The 22877-nt window shown below is 47.5% G+C and overlaps 1 protein-coding gene across 1 annotated transcript; it reads left to right on the forward strand.

The window, feature by feature from the left end:
• The first annotated feature begins 2717 nt into the window (after positions 1–2717).
• On the forward strand, positions 2718–22877 carry NWD1 (NACHT and WD repeat domain containing 1). Its single transcript, XM_039516196.1, has 19 exons — positions 2718–2801; positions 3501–3617; positions 5095–5265; positions 5317–5443; positions 5724–7002; positions 7515–7718; positions 7908–8067; positions 8899–9016; positions 9529–9693; positions 10244–10438; positions 12951–13073; positions 14515–14714; positions 16271–16543; positions 17369–17459; positions 17978–18132; positions 18967–19243; positions 19563–20119; positions 21251–21359; positions 22591–22877. Exons 1-19 carry the CDS (start codon positions 2718–2720, stop codon positions 22875–22877), a joined length of 4692 nt encoding a protein of 1563 aa, XP_039372130.1.

Genomic DNA, 22877 nt, shown 5'->3' on the forward strand with positions numbered 1-22877 from the left:
CTTATCTTTCTCCTATTTGCTCTTTGGTTTTCTTTGTCACAGCCCTGGTAGAGCTCTCTCAGTGGGACCTCATCAGGCTGCTGTGTTTGGCTCCCAAGATGCTACACCTGTGTGCGCTTAAGCTTCCCTTGGTCAAAGTAGGCTGCAGCACTCTCTCTTTATTTGGCTGCTGTGGTACAGGTCCCGGGCACAGGCTTTCGTCTGTTACCCCTTCACAAAAATGGGACTTGATGGCGCAGCTGTCCTTGGCCCCCAGGACCAGAGCTCACTTCCCAAACTCTCCAGTAGCTTAAGCACAACCTTTTCCAGGCTCCAGCCCTGTAGGCACTCTCCTTTACAATTCACCTATCCAGGGACACATGATAGTGGAAACAGAAAGAGACCCAGGCTTTTCAAGGGCTTCAAAAACCAATCACTTCTTTTTTAGCTAGCTCAAGAAATACACAAATCTACACAAAACAATCACACGTGTACACATTTCCCTACCTCATTTCCTCACCACTCTTGGGTGTTCTTCATGCTTAGGTCTGAGGTCTTTAAGGAGTCCAGAGTCTCCTCTTCTGTGCACAGCTTATCCTCTGCATCCAGTTCCCTCCTTCTTAGTTGGTCCTGCAATTAAAAGATGTTAAAAAGCTATGAAAGCGTGCCCCCATGTGCCTCTCTCCTGCCCAAGCTTCCCTTGTTTGGTGAGTCCCACTCTCAAGATCTCTGGTTTTTAAGACACAGCACTAGTAACTGTCCTTTTTGTTCTCCTGGTTAGGAATTTTCCACTCTCCAGAAGCCAGGCTCCTGCAGAGAAGTTGGAGAAAATTGGTTCAACATAGGTCATGGCATTGTCCTAGTACTTCGCTTTGAATGGGAGCCATCAAGGTTTAACAACCCTACATTGTCCCTGGTTTTGGAGATACACAGCACAGCCCCTGACAGCAGGTGGCCGACTCCACATACACCTATTGTTTTGGCTCTACCAAATTCACGGTCATGAAAAATACGTCATGGACTGTGAAATCTGGTCTCCCACCATGAAATCTGGTCTTTTGTGTGCTTTTACCCTAGACTATGCAGATTTCATGGGCGAGACCAGCATTTCTCAATTTGGCAGGTTCTGACCCAAAAGGAAGTTGCAGGGGGAGTCGCAAGGCTATTTTAGGGGGGCTGTGGTATTGCCACCCTTACTTCTGTACTGCCTTCAGAGCTGGATGGACGGAGAGCAGTGGCTGGTTGCAGGAGAGTGGCAGCTGGTGGCTGTGTGCCAAGCTCTGAAGGCAGTGCCTTGCCAGCAGCAGAGCAGAAGGGTGGCAATACCACACCAGCAAAGAGTCCTGTGGCACCTTATGGACTAACAGACATATAGGAGCATGAGCTTTCGTGGGTGAATATCCACTTCGTCGGATGCATGTCCATGCCATCATTACTTCTGTGCTGCTGCTGGTGGCGGGTCTGCCTTCAGAGCTGGGCTCCTGGCCAGCAGCCGCCACTCTCAAGCTGCCCAGCTCTGAAGGCAGCGCTGCTGCCAGTGGCGGCACAGAAGTAAGGGCAGCAGTACCACAACCCCTCCTACAATAACCTTGCGACACCCCCCCAACACACTCCTTTTTGGGTCAGGACCCCTACAATTACAACACCCTGAAATTTCAGTTTTAAATAGCTGAAATAATGAAATTTACAATTTAAAAAATCCCATGACTGTGAAATTGACCAAAATGAACCATGAATTTGGTAGGATCCTACATATTGTATGCAGTGTCCCTGTAGCCATGTTGGTCCAATAAAAGATGTAACCTCACCTACTTTGTCCACATACACTGAGTAATTCAATGACACAGTAATTTAATTAAATCAACCAGTATTCATAAGTTGCACATAGACAGATTCCCCAAATCATCACATTTATTGTATTTTATTTTAACTTTCTCTGTTAACTGTTTGGGTTCATTCAGTGGATATGACACCGTTACAAGGTGCTGCACTGACAGTCCTGGAAAGCCCTCTTTTCACAGCAGGCACAGTAGGGGCAGCAGCCACAGAAGCTTCACAAATGCAGCTCTGTCCCATGTGGAGGGACCCCCTCTAGGAGTTAAAGTGTGCCCTTCACTGTGGCTTTTCTACTGAGACAGACAACAGAGGGGCTGATTAGTCCCATATGTGAGGGGGTTTGACCATCATGAAATGCATCCAGGGGTTGGAAATACATTGTCCTAGATCAGTACTAGATCAAGGCTGCTGTGTGATACTCAACAGCTCTAAGCTACCTCAAAATCCACTGTTGCTCAGCTTGCATTTAAAAAAAACCCATAAAGCAAACCAAAAACACATTATGTTTCTAGGCCTTATGAAGAAAATGTTTAAAATACGACTTCACGTAACCAATGCAGTAATGTGTGCCTGAATCCGCACACAGCAGGAAACAATAGTGCTGACTGTCAGACAGTACTGTGGTGAGGAGAGTATGAAACCTAGCTAGATTAGACAAGTATTCATCTGAACACGGTTTTTAAATCTGAAACCTAAAGGTGATGAGTAGGTTGACTGACAACTAGAAAGAAGATTCCTAACTTTTGTTGTGGTGCTGCACAAATCTTTCACCTGATGATTACCTGTTCTGTTCATTCCCTCTGAAGCACCTGGCATTGGCCACTGTCAGAAGACAGGATACTGGGCTAGATGGACCTTTGGTCTTAGCCAGTATGGCCATTCTTATGTTCTTCCTTGCAGACATGGCTACAGAGAGAGAGACCCTGCTTAAGGCAGCATACCCTGAGGTCCAGGCCTTCTGTCAGAAGCACAGTTTAATGTTTGAGGTAAACCATTTCCTGTAGTACAGATTATTGCTGATGCTTTCTAACCTGGCTGCAGGCCATCAAAGTGTGTGAGATGCAGGAAAAAAGTGATCCATGCCCCACAAATACTCCCTGACTTCTCAGTCTCCCTAAAGGCTTAGGAGCTTTCAGGAAGGGCTGTGTTGGCCTCTTAGTTCTCACATTACTCCCAGGCTCAATTGGAGAAGTTATTCTATACTTTCTCTACACTGATAAACAACTGTTCTGTGTTCCACCCCAGAGGTGGATGCACCTCAGGAGTATCTGAAATTATCCCAGTCTGTATCATCTGTGCAGAACTTTTGGCATAAAAGAGGTTGTTGTAAGGCTGGGGATCATTATTATTATACCCTATAATGCAGTAGCATACAAATATTGTAACAAACATCCTTCAGATTAACAAGTTTCCTTGACTTGAACAAAACTATATGAGTCACATGTCAGGCTGCCTATGGTTCAAATTCCCAAATTTGTGCCTCCTTCCAGATATCCCTGGCAAGAAATTACATGCCTCTCTGCCTCTCCCAAGTTTCTAGTCACTAAGTCACATGGGCCTTGTTGATTTTAGCTTTATCTTTTAAATTAAACTGATGTAGCAGCTTTGTCCCTCCATATCACTGCCATTTCAAGATGCTCTGAATTATTCTCCAAGCATCCCTGTGCTTTTTTGCTGTTCTGCAGGTAATTGACCTGAGATGGGGTGTTTGTGATGTTATAGACATTGATCACATGAGCACACAACTCTGTCTGGAGGAGATTGAATCCTGTCAAAAACTGTCAGTGGGTCCCACTTTTATCGTAAGTACGAACAGTGCATGCTCAGACCCCACTACCAAGGAAGACATATGGGGCTGGCCTCACACATCCATAACTTGCTAAGCTCATGTGGAGATGCAGGAGTCTTTTAGTAACACAGAAAGATGATCAGGGTGTTTGTCATTACTTGGAGAAAGAAGTCTTCAGAAGTATTTCATCAGGGAGCAGAAGAGGGAAGTTTCTGCAACTAGGTGGGGTTTGGCCCCCAAAAGTACACACACGGCACATGTCCAGGCCAGCTCTGAACACATGGGCTGTTAAGGGAACGGGGCTGCAGCACTGGAGACAATGGGCTGTGGGGAAGAGGACTGTGCGTACTGAAGAAGCAGCCAGAGTTAGGAGTCAGACAGACAGAATAAGAGATGAGTGGGCACTCCAAGAGCTCTACCTGAGGGCCTGGGTGACTTTCATTGGCAAACTAAACAGTTCAGAAAAAATCTTCTCGGGAAAGAATGTGGCAAAGAACCGGAAATATACCCCCATGGCAAGGAGTGAGTGTGTCTGTTCCACTGCTTTGCCCCACACAGGGGGAGGGAACTGGGGACCCTCTAACACCTCCTTCCAGGAGCTGAAGGCTGCATGTTATGGCAACCTCTTTCCTGACCTGCTTGCTGCCCTTCCTTCAAGTGACCTAGCACTGTGGTGACGGGCATGGTATTAAAGATCTGATCAGAATACAATACTCAGAGCTGTCAGGTCCTGTTCTCTCCAAAGGAGATGAGCTGGGGCTACAATATCAGCCATCTGTTCTGGTGCCACACCCACCTTGTTGTTTGGGGTTGGTTAGATTTTAGAAAGAGAGAAGAAAAGGTGCTGTTGACAGGAGAGAACAAACAGGGAGAGGGCCCTGCCCTAGCAAGAGCCCCGTCCTGGTAAGGACCTGGCCCCAGGGAGGCCCTGCTGTGGCCAGAGCTGCGTGCAAGTAAATAAATCATTAGGCAGTTGTGCGAAATACATCTGATATCCCCAAGAGTCTTCTGCATTCAAAGCCTGACAGGCCTCAGAGAAACCTCAGCACCGAGTTACTGTGTGCGCCCCAGAGGAGCATGCTTTGTGCTCTGCTCTGACTGTTCAGATGCTCCCATTAGCTGCTCCATGTTGTATTCCGCAAATGCCTCTAGTGGTAGTCAGGTAATTTCATAACCAAGCAGCCATGCCCAGACTGCCTCCCACTATGGGTCTGGCTCCCCAGGCCTCAGCCCAAGGCCTGATCCATTTGTCAGGGCCTCAGATACAGCCAAACTTCCAGGACCTCAGGCCCAGTCCAGCTGTCAGGGCCACAGCCACAACCCAGTTTCCCATCCGAGGCCTTGTCCAGCTCGCAGGCACAAGCCCAGTGCAACTCTCGGGGCCCCAGGTCTTCATTTCTACTTATTCAGGAGAAATGGGTTTCCCCCATTTGCCTGCAGATGCTGATGCTGGTGAGTATTACAAGCTTTTTCTGGTCCCTCTGCTACAGGGGCTGCTTGGGGATTGCTATGGACACCGGCCCCTCCCCCGACTTATAGAAGAGAAGGAGTTTGAGACCCTGATTGCACAGCTGACAGGGGACCCCACCACCACACATCTCCTGACATTTTGGTACTGGAAGGATGAGAATGCCATTCCTTCTGTATATGTCCTGCAGCCAATTACTGACCACCTGCCCCACTGCCACCCCGCTGCCAACCAGGCTCAGCACCAGGGAGATGTGGAGGTCTGGAGGAGCGTGGAGAGAGACTTGGCCTCAGCACTGCGCCTGGCAGCCCGGGAAGCAGAGAAGCACGGACTCATCAGCCAGGAACAGAGGCATCGCTATGACAAATCAGGTGTGCCCCAACATGAGACAATGGCCATAGCCAAGCAGGGCTCTCCCCCTATACCCTGGTTTTGTCTTCTTTGTGGCAATCAGGAGAAGATGGGCCTTTAACTCCATTTTGAGTCACCCCCAGTCTGTGTGGGGGCGGGTAGCAGTGTGCTGGCTCGCTAGCTGCGCTTGAGGTGCAGAGTGGGTAGGTGGGAGTGTGCTGGGCTGATTTAGACTGTAGCTTCTCCTCTGCTCTTTGTTGGACCTAAATGTTCTTCACATCTCCCCCCCTACTTTTGTAGACACAGAATGGGAGATTGAACAAGGCCTCCTCAGCACCCAAGAGATCGACTTGGCTGCTTCCATATTCCTCAGAGAGGTTGAGGGCCTTGACAAACACCTGCTGGAAGGGACAAGCATGCAACTGGTGGATACAGAGGAAGATGGCAGCCTGGACAATGAAGCCCAACAGCTGCTCCAGAGCCTCAAGGCAAAAATTGCAAACTATTACCCCCAACATCTCAAAGTGCATACAGTCCCATGGAATGCACACCCTGGGAACCCGCGACACAAGGGGCATACCAAGTACCTGAAGGAGCTGTGCGAACAGTTTATCACTGCTACAAATCACCAGGTCCTGAGAAGCCTCCGATACCGAGGGAAGAGCAGCGAGGAGCCAGAGGGGCTTTTGCAGGAGCTGAGCCACCACATGATGCTGTGCCTAGAGAGCTGCAGACTGTTCTGTGGGAGGCAGGACTTACTAGATAACATTCTCCAAAGCATCAGACAGAATGATGACCATGTCCACACACCCCTCATTCTCTATGGGCCTCCAGGCTGTGGAAAGACCGCCCTGATGTGCAAACTGTCTGAGCAGGTGCGAACTCTCCTGGGGCAGGAGACTGTGGTGGTAATTCGCCAGCTGGGGACATCCCAGGTCAGCTCTACAATCCACAGCCTGCTGAGAGATATTTGTTCCCAGGTGTGTTTAGCATTTGGTTTGCCACCTCTTCCTGTACAGGTAACACAGGCTTGCAGTGATTTAATCCTGTTTTTCCACAACCTCCTCCTCACTGTCTCTCACCTTGGTGTACAGTCACTGGTGCTGTTCTTTGACTCTGTGGACCAGTTAATCCCTGCTAATGGTGCCCACAGACTCTACTGGCTGCCTAAAGACTGTCCCCCAAAGGTTCACATTGTTGTCTCCACTTCCACAGCAGAGCATGGGATTCTGGAAACTCTCCAAGAGGCCATGCCTGAGCCCGAGGCCTATTTTGAAGTGGGTCCATTATCCAGAGAGGAAGGTGGGAAGATGTTGGAGGTGCTGTTGGCATCAGTGAGACGGAAACTGAGCCCAGCTCAGCAGACTGTTCTCCAGCACATATTCCCTGAGGGTGGGCACCCCCTGCTATTCAAGCTGGCCTTCAATGAGGCCAGGAGATGGGCATCCTACACTCTGCCGTCAGCACTGATGATTGTTACCACAGCCCAAGAGGCCATGCACTGTCTGTGTGTGAGACTGGAAAAGCTGCACGGCACGGTCCTGGTGGCACACATGCTGGGGTATATTGCCTCCTCACGGTAAGTGCTGCCCTATCCCCTTTTGGAGCGTCCTGCACCATCTAACTGCTCCTTTTGTCTGGGTGAATCTCAATGGCTAAACACAGTTCCAGGCAACAGCAGCTCTCGGCTTCTCCAGCCTGTGAATGTCTTTACATGAGCATAAGCACAAGCTCCTTTCTCTTACCTGCCACGCTGCCTAGTCTGGCCTATGAGTAATTGGTCTCCTGTGCTCCTCCAGGATTTGAGCTCTTAGCTAAGACTGCCTAGTGGAGACTCGGGTGGGTGAACAGGTTGTGCATGTGTTTCTTGCCCAGAGCTGGAGTCCCTGTGAACAGCACCTAGGTGGGTTTCCTGGTGGATGGTGGTTTGGGGCCAGCTGGAGATTGAAGATGAGAGAGAGCGAGAGAGAGAGAGAGAGAGAGAGAATGTGTAAGGAGTAAAGATACTGCTCACCCTCCCACTTTGGAGGCCAATGCATACTGTTGGGGGGAGAGGACTAATCTCCCTGACTCTGTCATTCCCCAAATCAGGAATGGGCTATCAGATGCAGAGCTGAAGGACATCTTGTCCCTCGACGATGAGGTTCTCTCTGAGGTTTACCAGCACTGCTCTCCTCCATGCAAAACCATCCTGCGCTTTCCTCCTCTGCTGTGGGCTCGACTGCGCCGTGACATTGGAGAGTGCTTGGCAGAGAGGCAGGCAGACGGCTTTGCGCTTCTTGGCCTTGCTCACAGGTACAGCAGGGACACAGGATGAGGAGCATAAACTCTTGTGTGGGGGATATCCCAGTGCTGGCTGTGTGGGGATCCTGCTTAGGCTCCCTGTATCAGCCCTGCTGTCCATTACCATCAGTGTTGATTGAGGCTCATGGGAACCCCATTCTCTGGATCCCCACCTCAGTGTCTCTGTCTTTCCTCTCCCAGACAGTTTACTGAAGTGGTGCAGAATCGTTATCTACCAGCCCAAGAAAAAACCAAGCGTCACTTGCTCCTAGCAGATTTCTTCAGGGGGACTTGGAGTTGGGGAATGAAGAAGTCCCTGAAACTGCCACTTCTTGGCAAATCTCTGAATGCTGACAGGAAGGTGAGGCACCTCAGCAAGCATTAGGGGGCTGGAGCACATGACTTATGAGGAGAGGCTGAGGGAACTGAGATTGTTTAGCCTGCAGAAGAGAAGAATGAGGGGGGATTTGATAGCTGCTTTCAACTACCTGAAAGGGGGTTCCAAAGAGGATGGATCTAGACTGTTCTCAGTGGTACCAGATGACAGAACAAGGAGTAATGGTCTCAAGTTGCAGAGGGGGAGGTTTAGGTTGGACATTAGGAAAAACTTTTTCACTAGTAGGGTGGTGAAGAACTGGAATGGGTTACCTAGGGAGGTGATGGAATCTCCTTCCTTAGAGGTTTTTAAGGTCAGGCTTGACAAAGCCCTGGCTGGGATGATTTAGTTGGGTTTGGTCCTGCTTTGAGCAGGGGGTTGGACTAGATGACCTCCTGAGGTCCCTTCCAACCCTGAGATTCTATGATTCTATGATTCATTCTTGGTACTCACAGGCTCTGGACCAAGAGGTCTGGGCCCTCAAACTGCAGGGCAGGGGGTAGGATCAGAGGCATTGGGAATTAGGGCAGATTGTTTCTGGGTGGCTTTTGTTTTATCTACACTACTTTGTCCATCACTGGTAACCCCACTTGACAGAGAATTGGCCTGTATCAGCTTGCCTGCCGGCTCTGCTGTGCCCCTGGTGCAATATTGCTGCAGGTAGCGTGTCCCTCAGGCTGTGGCCCGGAAGGGATCGATGTCACACCATGAGTCAAAATCCAAATACTACAGCACTGGAGGCATTAGTGAAATTAATCCATTACCTGTATCTCACCTGGGTTCTCCTTGATCACCACCTGTTTCTCCCTTTACCAGGTAGCACCTCAGCCACTCTGGTTCTCTGATACCGTTGCAAATCGGAGGAAGCTAAGCGAACTGCCTTTTCACTTACTCAACGCTGGGAGAATTGAGGAGCTAAAGCAAGACGTGCTGGGTAAGGGCCGGGGACAATGTTCAACAGGGAACATGCTTCATTCCTTCAGCTGCATGCCAGGGAGATGCAGAATCACAATTCATGTAACATTTCTGTATTGAAAGTACTGGGAGCTGCCAAACTCAGCATCAACAGCCAAACTGAGATGAAAACCTGTGAAAGAGAAAAATACATTATCCTCACAAACTGTTACCCCAGACACTTCAGAGTCCTCATCATCCACACTCCAGTCACTGAGAGAAATAAAAATCCACACTCCCACTCTTCCCAAGGCTCAGGAGGAGACATTTTAAAACAGTACATTAAAAAAGTATTCACCCACTCAAAAAGAGGCTAAAAAAGGAACCACAAAGAATGATAGCCCCCAGTCTCCCTGGAGAGTGGCCTCAGACCCTCTCCAGGAGTGGCCTTCCCTATCATCACCAGGAGCATGACCCCCACTCCTCTGGACTGCATGGTTCCACCTTGTGCCCAATGTTCTCTTCTCTGATGGTCAGTACTCTTTTCTGCAGGGAATATGAACTGGATCACCTGTAAAATTGTTGCCACCGGAATTCAGGGCATTGTCAATGACTTTGCCATGTGCAATGAGCGTATTAACTGCCCAGAGCTACGCCTTATACAAGAAACCCTTCTCCTTTTGAAACCAGCACTTGACTTTACAGATGGTGTTGTAGGTAAGAGCCACTTCTGGTCCATATTTGAACTGCAGTTGGCCATGGACAGATCTGTTCTGGGGAAGTTGGAATATTTGCTCCCTAGAGGAAGTTTCTTCTTGGGCAATTACAACTAAAGATGAAATCCTTCCTTAGGTATCTCCGGACCTCTGGGGAGGAACCCGCAATTTTCTTTTTGGAAAGTTGATAGCTTTCGCCAACAGGCATCTTGTTTATTAGATCAGACCAGTTCTCCCAGCCCAGAGGGTCCTTCCCTTCACACCCCCTTCACTATCAGCGTCTACAAGCTACCTGAACCCCTGGCAGCGTTACCATTAATTAAAGGGATAGATTCACAATTCCCTCCCTCCATGAAAATTCTCCAATACACAGTTAAATCTATCCAAGTTTTTATACTGCACCCATCCCTGCAGTATCTCAGTACCTAGCCAGAGAAGGGCAAAATCACACCTGCTCATTAACTGTATTCCATATTGAATGATTGCAATGGCCTCTCACAGTCATATGCTAGGAGCCCTTTTAAAATTCCTTGTCTTTTCCCTCTTAGGAGTGAGTATTATATACATTGAGATGCTGGCCAGGCTGCATTTTTTCATGTTTTCCTATCCTGATCTAATTGGAAAGCTGTGCCAACAGTGTCTGAGCTGGCTCAATGTCTGTCCTCATCCTGTTCTTGTCCCGCTGTGTGGATTCCTTCAGCCACCTGGTGGGCCTCTTAAGATGACTATCACTGGATTTCTAAAAGGTAAGGCCTTTTCTCAGGGCATGAGGATTCCTCAAGGGTGCTGACGGAAACAGGTCACCTTAATGAGAGCAGAAGTATAGGAGCTACATGTGAGAAGATGGCACTGTCAGTTCTTCCTGCTCTCTTTGTCCCACAGCATCTCTGACATTTGCTATTTGGTGCTTGGGAAATGCAGTGGGATTTCCATGGGCCTCCTTGGGAATTTCAGATAGTTGGGTTACTTTACCGGTTGGTGATTCTCTGTGACGCAGCTGGCAGGATGGTGCATATTACTAACACCAGGGCACACAAAAGGAGCCTGGAAGGTGTTGCAAGCAACTCTGACTGGCATTAAAGTTCATACTAGCCTGTAACGAGAACAACTGATGTTGGGTGTCTGGTCTCTGACCTGTTTCTGAGTGTGGGGATCAGCGAGGCCTCGTTCCCCAGGTAGGGGACTAACAATGTTGTAAATATTGGATATTGTGCCTCCCTCTATAGGCAGAGGTGACTATTGCACCACATAGGGCACTCATCCAAGGTCTCCTTTGCAGGACATTCCAGTATGCTTATGATACTGTGAGGCTTACTCATATTTGGTTTAATTGTTTCTAGTTATTAACCTCACTTAGTGATTTCTGAATAATTGGCACAGTGCAATAATGCACCAGCTCACTACAGTCTTGGAGGTGTATTAGTCTAGGCACAAAATCTACTCACTCATCCCTTACCAAGATGAAGATGATAAAGCTCATTATAGTTTGCTTGCCTGATTATTCTTGGGGGGAATTCTGAGGGAATTAAAGAAAAGAACTAGATAAGTTCATGGAGGATAGGTCCATCAATGGCTATTAGCCAGGATGGACAGGGATGGTGTCCCTAGCCTCTGTTTACCAGAAGCTGGGAATGGGCGACAGGGGATGGATCACTTGATGATTCCCTGTTCTGTTCATTCCCTCTGGGGCACCTAGCATTGGCCACTGTCAGAAGACAGGATACTGGGCTAGATGGACCTTTGGTCTGACCCAGTATGGCCGTTCTTATGCAGAATTTTAAGAAATTAGTGTTGTGCGTGCAGAATTCCTTTCCTCCACAGAAATGGGCTGCAGTGTTGCTGGCCACCACTAGGGACCACTGGACCCAGCAGAGCCCAGCTAGCACATAGAAGACATTGCAATGGGGCAAAGCGGGGCAGGGAAGGGAGCTAAAGGGTTCCTGACAGCTGAAGTTCCCAGCATGTCTTAAGGGAAGGAGAGGGCGGTGCACAGGAAACTTCATGCAAGCCTGGGACAGAGCATTACGCTCTTTCTCCCTCTGCATCCCTGGGCCCTGGGGAGGAGGGAGGCAGGTGTCTGGGCTGGGGGAGCTAAGGCTGGGCTCTGGGGGAAAGGGGGGCAGGTATCTGGGCAAGGGGAGGCCCTGCAGCTGGGCTCTGGGGGGAGGAGGTGCTGGTATCTGGGCTAGGGGGAACCCATAGCTAGGCTGGGAGTGGAGGGGGTTTGGGTGTATTGGCTGGGGGGAACCACGCAGCTGGGCTCTAGTGGGGAAGGGTTGTATCTCCCCCCGCCCCTCCCCAGCTGGGCTCTGGGGTGGGGAAGAGGGCAGAGAAACAGGAACTGGGTTGTCATAGTGGTCTTAGCAGGGGGTTGGACTAGATGACCTCCTGAGGTCTCTTCCAACCCTAATCTTCTATGATCCTATGAATAACTCTCTACTCCTGGCGGAATTTTTGTGTGTGTCTGTATTGTTACAGACTTACTTGCTGACAGGTATTTTGAAATAAATTACAAAAATAATTGAAACTGGTGATTATGTAGTGTTATTTTGACAAATAACGTTTGCAGAATTTTGCAATATTATGTGCAGAATTTTTTTATTTTTGGGCACAGAATGCCCCCAGGAGTACCCAATAAAGAAAAATTATGTCCCTGTAGAAGTAGAATTTTGCTAGACTGCATTAATGTATATATTATGGATGGGACAGTTTCTGTATTTCCTCTGCCTGTAACACAAAGGAATTGTAAGGGTCCATCTGCTGATTTAACCTTTCATGCTGAATTTAGTACCAGTTACATTTTTTGACTGCTTTTACTGCACCAAGGGAGAGATGCCACTCAACAGTATTTACAATATAAACAAACACAGATCCACAAATGTCTGAGGGAACCTAATCTAGTTTCGTTGGTCTCTTGTCACATAACTCACACAATGTCAGTAAGAGACTTGCTGCTATCGCAGTGGGAAAGGATACATAAGAACATAAGAACAGTCATGATGGATCAGACCAAAGGTCCATCTAGCCCAGTATCCTATCTTCCAACAGTGGCCAATGCCAGGTGCCCCAGAAGGAATGAACAGAACAGGGAATCATCAAGTGATCCATCCCCTGTCACCCATTCCCAGCTTCTGGCAAACAGAGGCTAGGGACACCATCCCTGCCCAGCCTGGATAATAGCCATTGATGGACCTGTCCTCCATGAACTTATCTAGTGCTGTGTCTGCAGACTCCCCTTCCATCTATGTCTAATTACAGGTGTGACAGTGCTGGAACTCAGTTCTGATCACAGGGTGCTGGTGGCAGGATCCCAGGATGGCACGATGATTGTGTGGCTCATGGAGGATATTGAGGTGATGCACACCTTGACTGGGCACTCTGGTGAGCCTTTTAAAGGGGGCGTGGTTCCTGGCTTCCGCTTATATTCTACCGGGGGTCCTCAAACTTCATTGTACTGCAACCCCCTTCTGACAACAAAAATTATGACATGACCCTGGGAGGGGCACCGAAGCCTGAGCCTGCCCAAGCTCTGCCACTCCGGGTGGGGTGGGGGGTCAAAGCCAAAGCCTGAGCCCCACTGGCCTGGGCAGGGGGGCCAAAGCCGAAACCAAAGGGCTTCAGCCCCAGGCAGGATGCCTGTACCTTGAGCCCCAACCCCCAGGGCGGAAGCCCTCAGGCTTTGGCTTTGGCCCGGGGTGGTGCAGCTCAGGCTTCGGCCCCGGGCCCCAGCAAGTCCAAAACAGCCCTGGTGACCCCATTAAAATGGGGTTCTGACCCACTTTGGGGGCTCGACCTAAGTTCCCTCTAAGCTGCGCAGCTGCCTATTAAGCCCCACGCAGGGGCTCAGGGCTGCGGTGGGGAGAGGCACCCCTCCCCGCCAGCCCCTGCATGGACCTGCCCCAGACTTGCCGAGGAGCCCCTCCCTTGGCCCAGCCCAGCCGGAGCTGCGGCAGCTGGGGGGAGGTGACTCTCCCCCGGCCCCGAACTGCTGCTGTGAGAGATGGCTGGGGGGAGTCCTCTCTCCCCACCGCAGCCCCGGGGCAGCCTGCACCCCAAACCCCTCATCCCTGGCCCCACCCCAGAGCCCACATCTCCCCACACCCCAAGCCTCTGCCCCAGCCGAGTCCCCTCCCGCACCCCAAACCCTTCATCCCCAGCTCTACCCCAGAGCCCGCAACCCCAGCCAGAGCCCTCATTCCCCCACACCCCAACCCTCTGCTCCAGCCTTGCACCCCCTACCAAACTCCGAACCCCTCGGCCCCACTCCCACATGAATTTTGTTATGCGCACCAATAGGAAGGTGATGTGTCACACATCACCTCCATATTGGTGAACATCATAAAATTAATTCCGCACATGGACGTAAAAAATTAGAGGGAACACTGGTCCCGACCCACAGTTTGAGAACTGCTGTACTATACAGAGAGCTTCTGTGTGGTGGCAACACCCAGACCTCAAAGCTGAAGGCTGCACCAACCGTATTTTACCGCCAAACTGTCCTGTTCCATGCAGCATCCTTTAGACAGATCAAGTGATTGCCCATAATTAAAAGTTATTTTAGAATGTGGTAACTGAGAGGCATTTAATGGATTAAAACTGCCCCCTCTAATGTTGCTGTAGAATGCAATTAACTCCCCCACTGACCCTCATTGGAGAATTTTTCTCACCACCTTACAACAGCATTGACTGTTTGCATCCAGTCATTCCTGAGCTGTAAGCACAGCAGGCGTTTCACAGCTGATGGTAATCTGGGCACTCTTCCAATTGCTAGAAGTGTGGAGGGTCCCCCATTTTGCAAATGCTTCTCTCTGCTGTTTTGTAGCTGAGGTGAGATGTGTGAAAGTGTTTGGAAAAGGGACTTCCGCTGTCTCAGCTGCCATGGATTACACTCTACGCATCTGGAATTTAGTCTCTGGCAGACAGAAGTTTTCCATTCAGGACAGTTACTCTGGAGAGCAGCATCTATATCAGCTTCATGTGGATGAAAGGAACAGGATTGTGTATTCAGCATCAGGTGCAAAGGTATGGAACTGGAAGCCATCCCATAATGTAAAGTGCACAGAGAAGACAAGAGTCTGAGCAGAAACCACAAGAAGTTACAATCAGGGAATCATGGCGCATAGAGATGGAAACAGCAGTGCTAGAACTAGGGGTGCCATGACTTTCAGCACCCCCACTATAAAAATTATTCCAACACCAGTGGATGGAAAAGCCTACTGGGTCCTATCCAGTCCAATCTCCTGGGACCAGAGCAGACTATCCCAGGTGGACATTTGCTAGTGCTTTGTCCAGTCTACTTTTCAAAGTCTTAAATGATGAGGCTCCCATGCCTTCCCTTCCACTGGCTAGCACAGTGAATCCTGTCTTCAGCAACCATTCAAGGAATTGAAGAAAAAAATTGGTTGTTTGGAGCTTGGATAAAATGCAAGGCCTGATCTACATTTTAGAATTAACTCAACCTAGCTATGTCACACAGGGATCTGAAAAATTTCATGCCCTGAGTGTCATGGTTAGGTCAACCTAACCCCCAGTGTAACAGCAGCTAGGTCAACAGAAGAATTCTGATACTGATTCAAACTGGATTTTGTAGAAACCAACAGTCAAAGGGCTTTTGATATAAAAAGGCTAAGTTTAAACCAGGGGTAGGCAACCTGCGGCACGCGAGCTGATTTTCAGCGGCACTCACACTGCCCGGGTCCTGGCCAACGGTCCAGGGGGATCTGCATTTTAATTTAATTTTAAATGAAGTTTCTTAAACATTTTAAAAACCTAATTTACTTTACATACAACAATAGTTTAGTTATATATTATAGACTTATAGAAAGAGACCTTCTAAAAACGTTAAAATGTATTACCGGCACGCGAAACCCTAAATTAGAGTGAATAAATGAAGACTCGGCACAGCACTGCCGAAAGGTTGCCGACCCCTGGTTTAAACTAACTCTGGGCTTTCTATCTAATCCAGCAAATGGACAGGACCTTCTGTCCAAAGGGGGAGGGGGCAACCCTTGCAGAAGGATTAGAAGGACTTTGACCTACTAGGGCCGCCTAAAACTGATGGGTGACAGCTGGTAAGCTTTTAGCATGCATATAAGAACTTTTATTGTTTTTTTTCCTCTGTAATGCTTTCACCTTAAGAATAAATGTGCTTGCTTAGAAAGAGCTGTGTGGTAACTTGTAACTGCTGGCAATGCACTGTTCTACCCCTTAGAGAGAAAGCAAAGCACAGGCACTGGCCTTTAGGTAGACTGGCTTACTAGGCATATCAAAGTGTAAGGCAGGGAGCTATACATCCTTAAAAAAACCCAGTCTGAAGGCTAAACAGAGACAGGTGATACCAGGAGACCTGGCTGTGACCACAGAAGGGGGACACAGGTGCATTTACTCCAAGATTGTGATAGCAACAACCATATGGAAGTTCTTCCAAGGAATCATGTTGGTTTTGTAAAATATTTTGAGATCCCTGAAGTGTGAAATTTGGGAAGTTAAGTGAGCATCTAAACTTCAGAATCAATATACGTACAAATGCTGCATAAAAAGATCTCCGGCGAAGGTGACCTGCCAATCCTTTTTACTAGGTTAATGCCTGGCACCTGGAAACAGCGGAACATATTTTCCAGATTTCTGGTGAGGCCCCAGATGCGTGGCTGTGCACTGAAGTATTTGAATCAAGGCAGGTGGTTATGACTATGTCTGAAGGAGGAACACTGAGTCTGTGGGACAGCAGCACGGGAGAGCTCCAGTCTAAGCGCCAGCTATCAAGGCTACAGGAAGAAGCACCAACTTGCAGCATTCTGATCCAGAAGCAAGGAAAGATGATAGTAGGATTTAGCAGGGGTTCCCTCTCCATGGTGCGTCTCTCTGCTTAGCTAGCTATAACATTTCAGGGATTTAATCTACGAAATGCTGGCTTTGTGGGGATTCTGGATTCTCTCTTCTGTTTCACTTCGCTCTGTGCTGATGCCTGCATCTTTGATAGGCCTTTGTTGTCATACAGATTCCCTGATAGATTTTCACACTTCCATGGTTTCTAGGAGTTCCTAAGACAGCCAATTTGACATGCTCTAGCATGATGTCCTTTGTTCACTTGCTCACCCATCAGCAGCAATGTGACTGCAAAATCCAAATGCTGTAAAGCTGGGTTCTGTTCCTGACTCAGCCACAAACTTGCTATGTGACTGAGCAAATAATTTCCCCGTTCTGTGCTTCAATTTGGCCATGTGTAATATGAAGATAATGCACTTCATTGGGGTGTTTTCTGTTCATAAAGCGCATTGAGCTCCTTGGATAGAAGGTGCTAGACAAGGGTAGAATATTATTAGCAATAAAAGTGTGCACGGGAGGAGAAAGACTTTGCACCAAGGTCTCCCTGGTAAACTGTCCACTAAGGTCCAGTGAAATGAGCCAAAGTACAGTTCCAGGCACCATCCAGCCTTGTGCTGAGCTAGGTAATAGGGTGGGATTCCAAAGGACTTTCCTCTCCTAATGATGAAGAAAGCATGCTCCCTATACCTGCAGACCTCGTGCTGTGTACACATGGGAGCTGCATATCATTGAGAGGCCAAACTAAACTCTATTCACCTTAGTTTCTATCCTCCTATCATCTTCCCTCTAACCTGAGAGAGGCAGCTTAACCACCACAGTGCTGTGTCTGACTCTACCTTCTCTTTCGGCAGATCTTCTCTGATGGAAACAGCTTAATGAAGAAACTTCCTGGAAGGGTTCGCTTTCTGGTAGCGTCAGAAGATGAGTCCCTTCTTGCTGCAGGTTTAACTCCATCCCGATTACCTGGGAAAGATTTCAGCAGATTTATAAAAGATGATGGCAGTAGTCTAAGTGTCATACACCCAGTGTCCCTTAAACGGGGGCCAAGATGGGGTTCTTTCCCCCTTATTAACATGTTCTTATCAATCTAATATGCTCAAAGGGCTGGAAAGCAATGGGGTGAAATTCATCCTGTGCAGACAGCCAGCACATGGTCTATGTACCATATAAGTCCTACAATGAGAAAGTAAGTGGGACTTATGTGACGCATAGGACTTGTGCTGGGCCTCTGCCAGGGGAGAATTTCAGCCCCTTGGGTTCTGAGCAGTTCTCAATGTACAACTTTACTGGCATGCTGGGACCAACAGATTATGAACATGAATGGAGGAGATATGTAACATTTTAGAGCCTCTGAATGTACATTGGGTGGGTCTGGCCTTGTCTGCACTATATCATCCCGAGTGCTTTCAAGAGCTTCTCCCCAGATAAGTAAATCAGAAACTAACATTCCATTGTTTTAGGCTTTGGGGTGTATGTGCGAGTGTTCCTGGCCAACTCAAAGGGATTCCACAGGTTCATGGCAGCAGACCTGGAACATGAGTGTGTGGTGCACTCAGCTGTTTTCTCTCCTGACAACAGCATCATTGTCACAGGCTCTCAGGGTGAATCTATCCAGGTAAGAGGGGAAGCTTTCCCGTGAGAAATGCCTCCTGCAGGCCCAGCTCACATCTGTGTGCCGGATCTAGTAAGGTGCTGAGCAGGGTCCCTAACCACCTGCCTTGTGGATGCATTTATGGTGTTTCTGTTATTGTCCCATCTGAATGTCTTTCTCTTACCTCTTTCCTAGTTCTAGTAACGTGTAGCTCTCACTCTGTTCTCCTGTTAATTCTTTTTTCTGGCACTGAGCAGTGTGTGACAGTACTATATAAATTCAGAGAGAGAAAGGCCAGGGAGAGCTTATAACCAGAGTATTAAGGGATATTATTTTAAAATAATTAAAATTCCAAGACCCCAGAAACTGCCCTCTCCTCCAACAGTGAGAGTGAAGCAGCCCAAAGGGACTATTCTGTACCTGAGACACCATTTCTTTCCAAGAGGCTAAGACCTGGTGCCACCCAATTGAGGTCAGCAGGATCTCATGGGGTGTCATTCAGAGCAGAGATATCAGATAGGCAGAACAGCTCAAGGTCTTTTATAAACGTTTATTTAAGAGAAGGTTTGTGTGTTTATTAACTGAACAGAAATGCTTTTAAGACATTGTCACTTTTGGAACATGTCCCATCTCTCTTTATTCTGTGTATGACACACTTGATTTCTCTTCTTTGTTTCTTGTTTTATGAGACTGTTTCTTGTATCGTTACTTTGACTTTGTTTTTATAAAATTTTACTTTAATTGTTCTACTCCCCTCTTCGTAGGGTATGGGAGAAAGGAAAAATTATTTATTTAATGATTTTGTGTTTTCTTACTATTTTGACTGAATGCCACTATGTTTTTTCTAATTCTTCCCAGGTGTGGAGTTTATCAGAGCAGGGTTTGCTGACAGACACTTTGGATGGCATGGGAACACCAGTGACTCTTTTAGCCCTATGTGGCCACACATTGGTATCTGCCTCCCACAGTGCACCATATCTCAAAGTTTGGGACCTCACTTATGATCGTAAGCACAAAACCTTAGCACCAGTCCCAGATCGCATGGGGTGCACTGCAATGTCCCATGATGGGAACTATGTCTACTTCCCTCAAGCCGGAGAGAGACATCAAGTCATCATCTGGGACTCCACTAAAGGTGAACGACAATCTATAAAACACTGTTGAGAATTAAAACTTGGCGTAGCATGGGAATCAAAATGATTCCAAAAAAATGAATAATTGATCTGACAGAGCCAGAGTTTTTTGGTCTTCCAGGCATGCTGCAAGGACTCTCTGTTCCTTCACACTGTGTCAGAAGGGATAGGTTGAGCAGAGAGGGACTGTGAATTTAGGAATTATTTTAATCTCTTTTCTTTGACATTTTTGTCTAGATCACGATCATGACATATGGGAAAAACCCAAAGGACTAGAGCTGGAGCAGGGAGAACCTCACAGACTTCTCTTCTCTGTTGCAGGTGCAGAGTATGACACACTGGACACCTCTGCCCAAGTGAGATGTCTAGAGGTGGCTGAGCAGAAGCAGCTCCTTTTCACCGGGCTGGTGTCTGGAACGGTCCTTGTGTTTCCACTTAATTCCAGGCAGGATGTGGTGTGCATCCCACCCCCAAAGCCACAGAAACCAGTCAACCACATGGCATTCAACAGGCAGGAAGAGCAGCTAGCCATAGCATATGATGACTTAATTCTTGTGCTGGATGTTAGCCCTGGAAAGCCATGCCCTGTGATTGACAAGCCCATTTATACCTTTTATACTCAGATCCCCGCTGCTGTGATTTCCAGTGTGGCTGTCCTTGCAAACTACCGGGTCCTCTATGGCATGTCAAGTGGGGACTTGTTCCTTTACGACTGCCCACATTCCAAAGTGTTTCCTTTGGAAATGCACAGATGCATAGTCACCTGTTTAGAAACCAGCCATGGAGAGCAGTGGGCACTAAGTGGCTCTGAAGATTCTCTGCAGTGTCTCTGGGACTTGGAGCTCTGCCAGTGGGAACATGAAATGTGCTACTATAAGGTACTGCCCTGGTGGGTGGAGATAGGGGCACAGCATTGTGAGTCACTTATTTCAATGAGCTAATAATGCATCTGAAAAGCCAAAACAGTCAAAAAACTAGCCCATAGGAAGCCAAATTTTTATACAGGAGGGCATCTAAATCCTGTATCTGGCACCTCAGTTGGCAGCTAGGTACCCATTTTATGGCCTGAAGTGCCAATTTGTACATATCCAGGATTTTGATGCCTTATTCAGAGACACTGTCAGTGCACAGTCACCATGAGCTAATGCACTTAACATCTCTCTGGCCCAGAGCCTGCTCACCACACTCACTTTCTTGGCATCAGCTAGAGGACTTGCATGTAAAGAGAACAGGATTTTGCTCAGTGAATAAGCAAAAGCAACACAGAGTGAACAGGCCAGGAACAGTGGAGGCAAGTAAAGAAAAAAAAAGTGAGGGAAGAGTTTGAGTTGATATTTTTAGCCTTTCACCTGCGCCTGATAGACCTCAGACTTCACCTGATGATATACCATGGAGTCAGACTGTATCCCAGGGGTAGGCAACCTATGGCACGGGTGCCGAAGGCGGCACGCGAGCTGATTTTCAGTGACACTCACGCTGTCTGGGTCCTGGCCACAGGTCTGGGAGGCTCTGCCATTTTAATTTAATTTTAAATGAAGCTTCTTAAACATTTTAAAAACCTTATTTAGTTTACATACAACAATAGTTTAGTTATATATTTGGCTTATAGAAAGAGACCTTCTAAAAACGTTAAAATGTATTGCTGGCATGCGAAACCTTAAATTAGAGTGAATAAATGAAGACTCGGCACAGCACTTCGGAAAGGTTGCCAACCCCCGCTGCATCCAATCCGTGTCACGTGTAGATTAATTAGGTTCCTGGGAGATCACAGTGGATCTCCTCTTTTCTGCACAGCTGTAGATTGTTTTACAAGCAAAGGACTTTGTATTGTGGCATTTCGTGCCCCAATCAGGATCACTCTGCCTTATGGTGGAAATCCTGGTTTAATTAGATTTTTATCCCCATTCTCACAACTGCTGAGTAGCCACTAAATTGCATAGGGCTTCCTAGTCTCAACTTGCATTTAACAAGATATTTGTGGTCTAATTCAGACCTTTATCCATTTTTAGCAGACTTCCTTCTTGAAAGGTATTCAGTGCGCTTGCTTCTCGAAAGATGATAAGTACGTGTACACTGGGTCATTCGATCACTCCATTACAGTTTGGGATGTTTTAAGTGGTGAGTAATTCTGGATTTATAGCAAATATAAGGCAGGTTGTACACCTTATTGCCTTTATTAAACAGAGATCCAATGGCCTTGATGTGGTGCAAAGGGAAACAGTTTTCACTTAGCAGTTTGGGTGAGGGACTTCCTTGACGGCATGTTTGAACAGAAAACCTGGGATACGCCTCCTGGCCAAAGACAGTTAATTGACAGGCACAGATGGATACAAGGGTTTACAGCTATGTGTGGAGGAACACTGACACCTTCCCCCCAATTCCTGAATATCTGTGTTCCACAACTGCCTGACCTGATACCTCTATCTTTTGTGACATCACAATAGGATGTACCATCCCAGAGACCAGACAGTGGTTCTTTTGGGAGTGATATTATTACATTGAACAGCCACCATTATCTGTGGCTATAGTGTCCTTCTCAGATGTACAGAGGTGATTAGGACACTGCCTCTGAGAAAGAAGAGAAAGACCTTTGACCTCCTCATACACGGTATCCACCTTTAGAGGTATCCCCAAAGCCTAGGGCCCAGGAGTACAAAAGCACCAGACTCAGCATACGGAAGAAATGGGGGGGTGTTCTTTTTCCTTGCCACATCTCTGTATCAGATGCTATTTTGTGTGATCACACTCAATTCAGCACATTTTGCATAATCACCGTGACCATCCTTCCTAGACAGCTGTATGACTTGTCATTCTTTCCCAAAGCATGTGGCTAATCTGAGAAGGGGCATTACAGCAAAAGGGTTGCACAACTGTGTGTTTTGCACCTCTGGTAGCAGATTTACTGCTTTTTGGTATCTAAGTTGATTGTAAGCTTACACCATGGTAATAAGAAAACGCTTTCTGGGCAGGAGCCCAGTGGCCCTTTGAGAGATTTTCTTTCTACCTATTCCTCTTGCACACAGTGAAGAAAAAGTATTTGGTCCTGATCAGTTGCAAGTTTTATGGCAGTGTGATATGGCTGCTACAGGCTTCCCTCACCAAAACCATCAATATAGTTCCAACGGGGAGCTAATGACATTACTGATACAAAATTATTAATTATTATTATTAACAACAACATTAACAGTGACTTATTTTTCTTGAGTCCAAATTGTCCTTATAAATGTTTCTCATTTATGGAAAATGACAAGTCTTTTCCCCATGCTTCCGGGGAATATACTAAGCTACAAGTCCTTTTGTCTGTTCTGACCTTGGTTTCTCCCTTTTGCCTTCTGGGGGTCTTCTGCAGGTGCCCTGTTGGCTGTTCAATTTGTGTATGCAACTGCTAACAGAATCATGCCAACTGCAGATGGGTTCGTTGCAACAACAAGACTCGGCTACATAATTCATGAGAGGTTCCGCTGCCCACAATCCATAAGCTCACAGTACAATCCACTCCAGAACATCAAGGCAACGTGTGTAGTAAAATCCAGAAAGAAACAGGAGGCAAACCCAAGAGAGCAACATGACAGAGGAAAAGTCTCCAGAAACCAGATTCGAACCAATAAACTCTCTCAAAACTGTGTGATCATGTAA

The sequence above is a fragment of the Mauremys reevesii genome, linkage group 26 (assembly GCF_016161935.1).
Source record: "Mauremys reevesii isolate NIE-2019 linkage group 26, ASM1616193v1, whole genome shotgun sequence".
NCBI lineage: Eukaryota > Metazoa > Chordata > Testudines > Geoemydidae > Mauremys > Mauremys reevesii.

Excerpts from the sequence above, each read along its gene's own strand:
- NWD1 (XM_039516196.1), top strand. The coding sequence starts at position 2,718 with ATGGCTACAGAGAGAGAGACCCTGCTTAAGGCAGCATACCCTGAGGTC. Across the intron at positions 13,074-14,514 it reads CACCTTGACTGGGCACTCTG|CTGAGGTGAGATGTGTGAAA; the intron begins GTGAGCCTTTTA and ends GCTGTTTTGTAG. Across the intron at positions 14,715-16,270 it reads ATTCAGCATCAGGTGCAAAG|GTTAATGCCTGGCACCTGGA; the intron begins GTATGGAACTGG and ends CCTTTTTACTAG.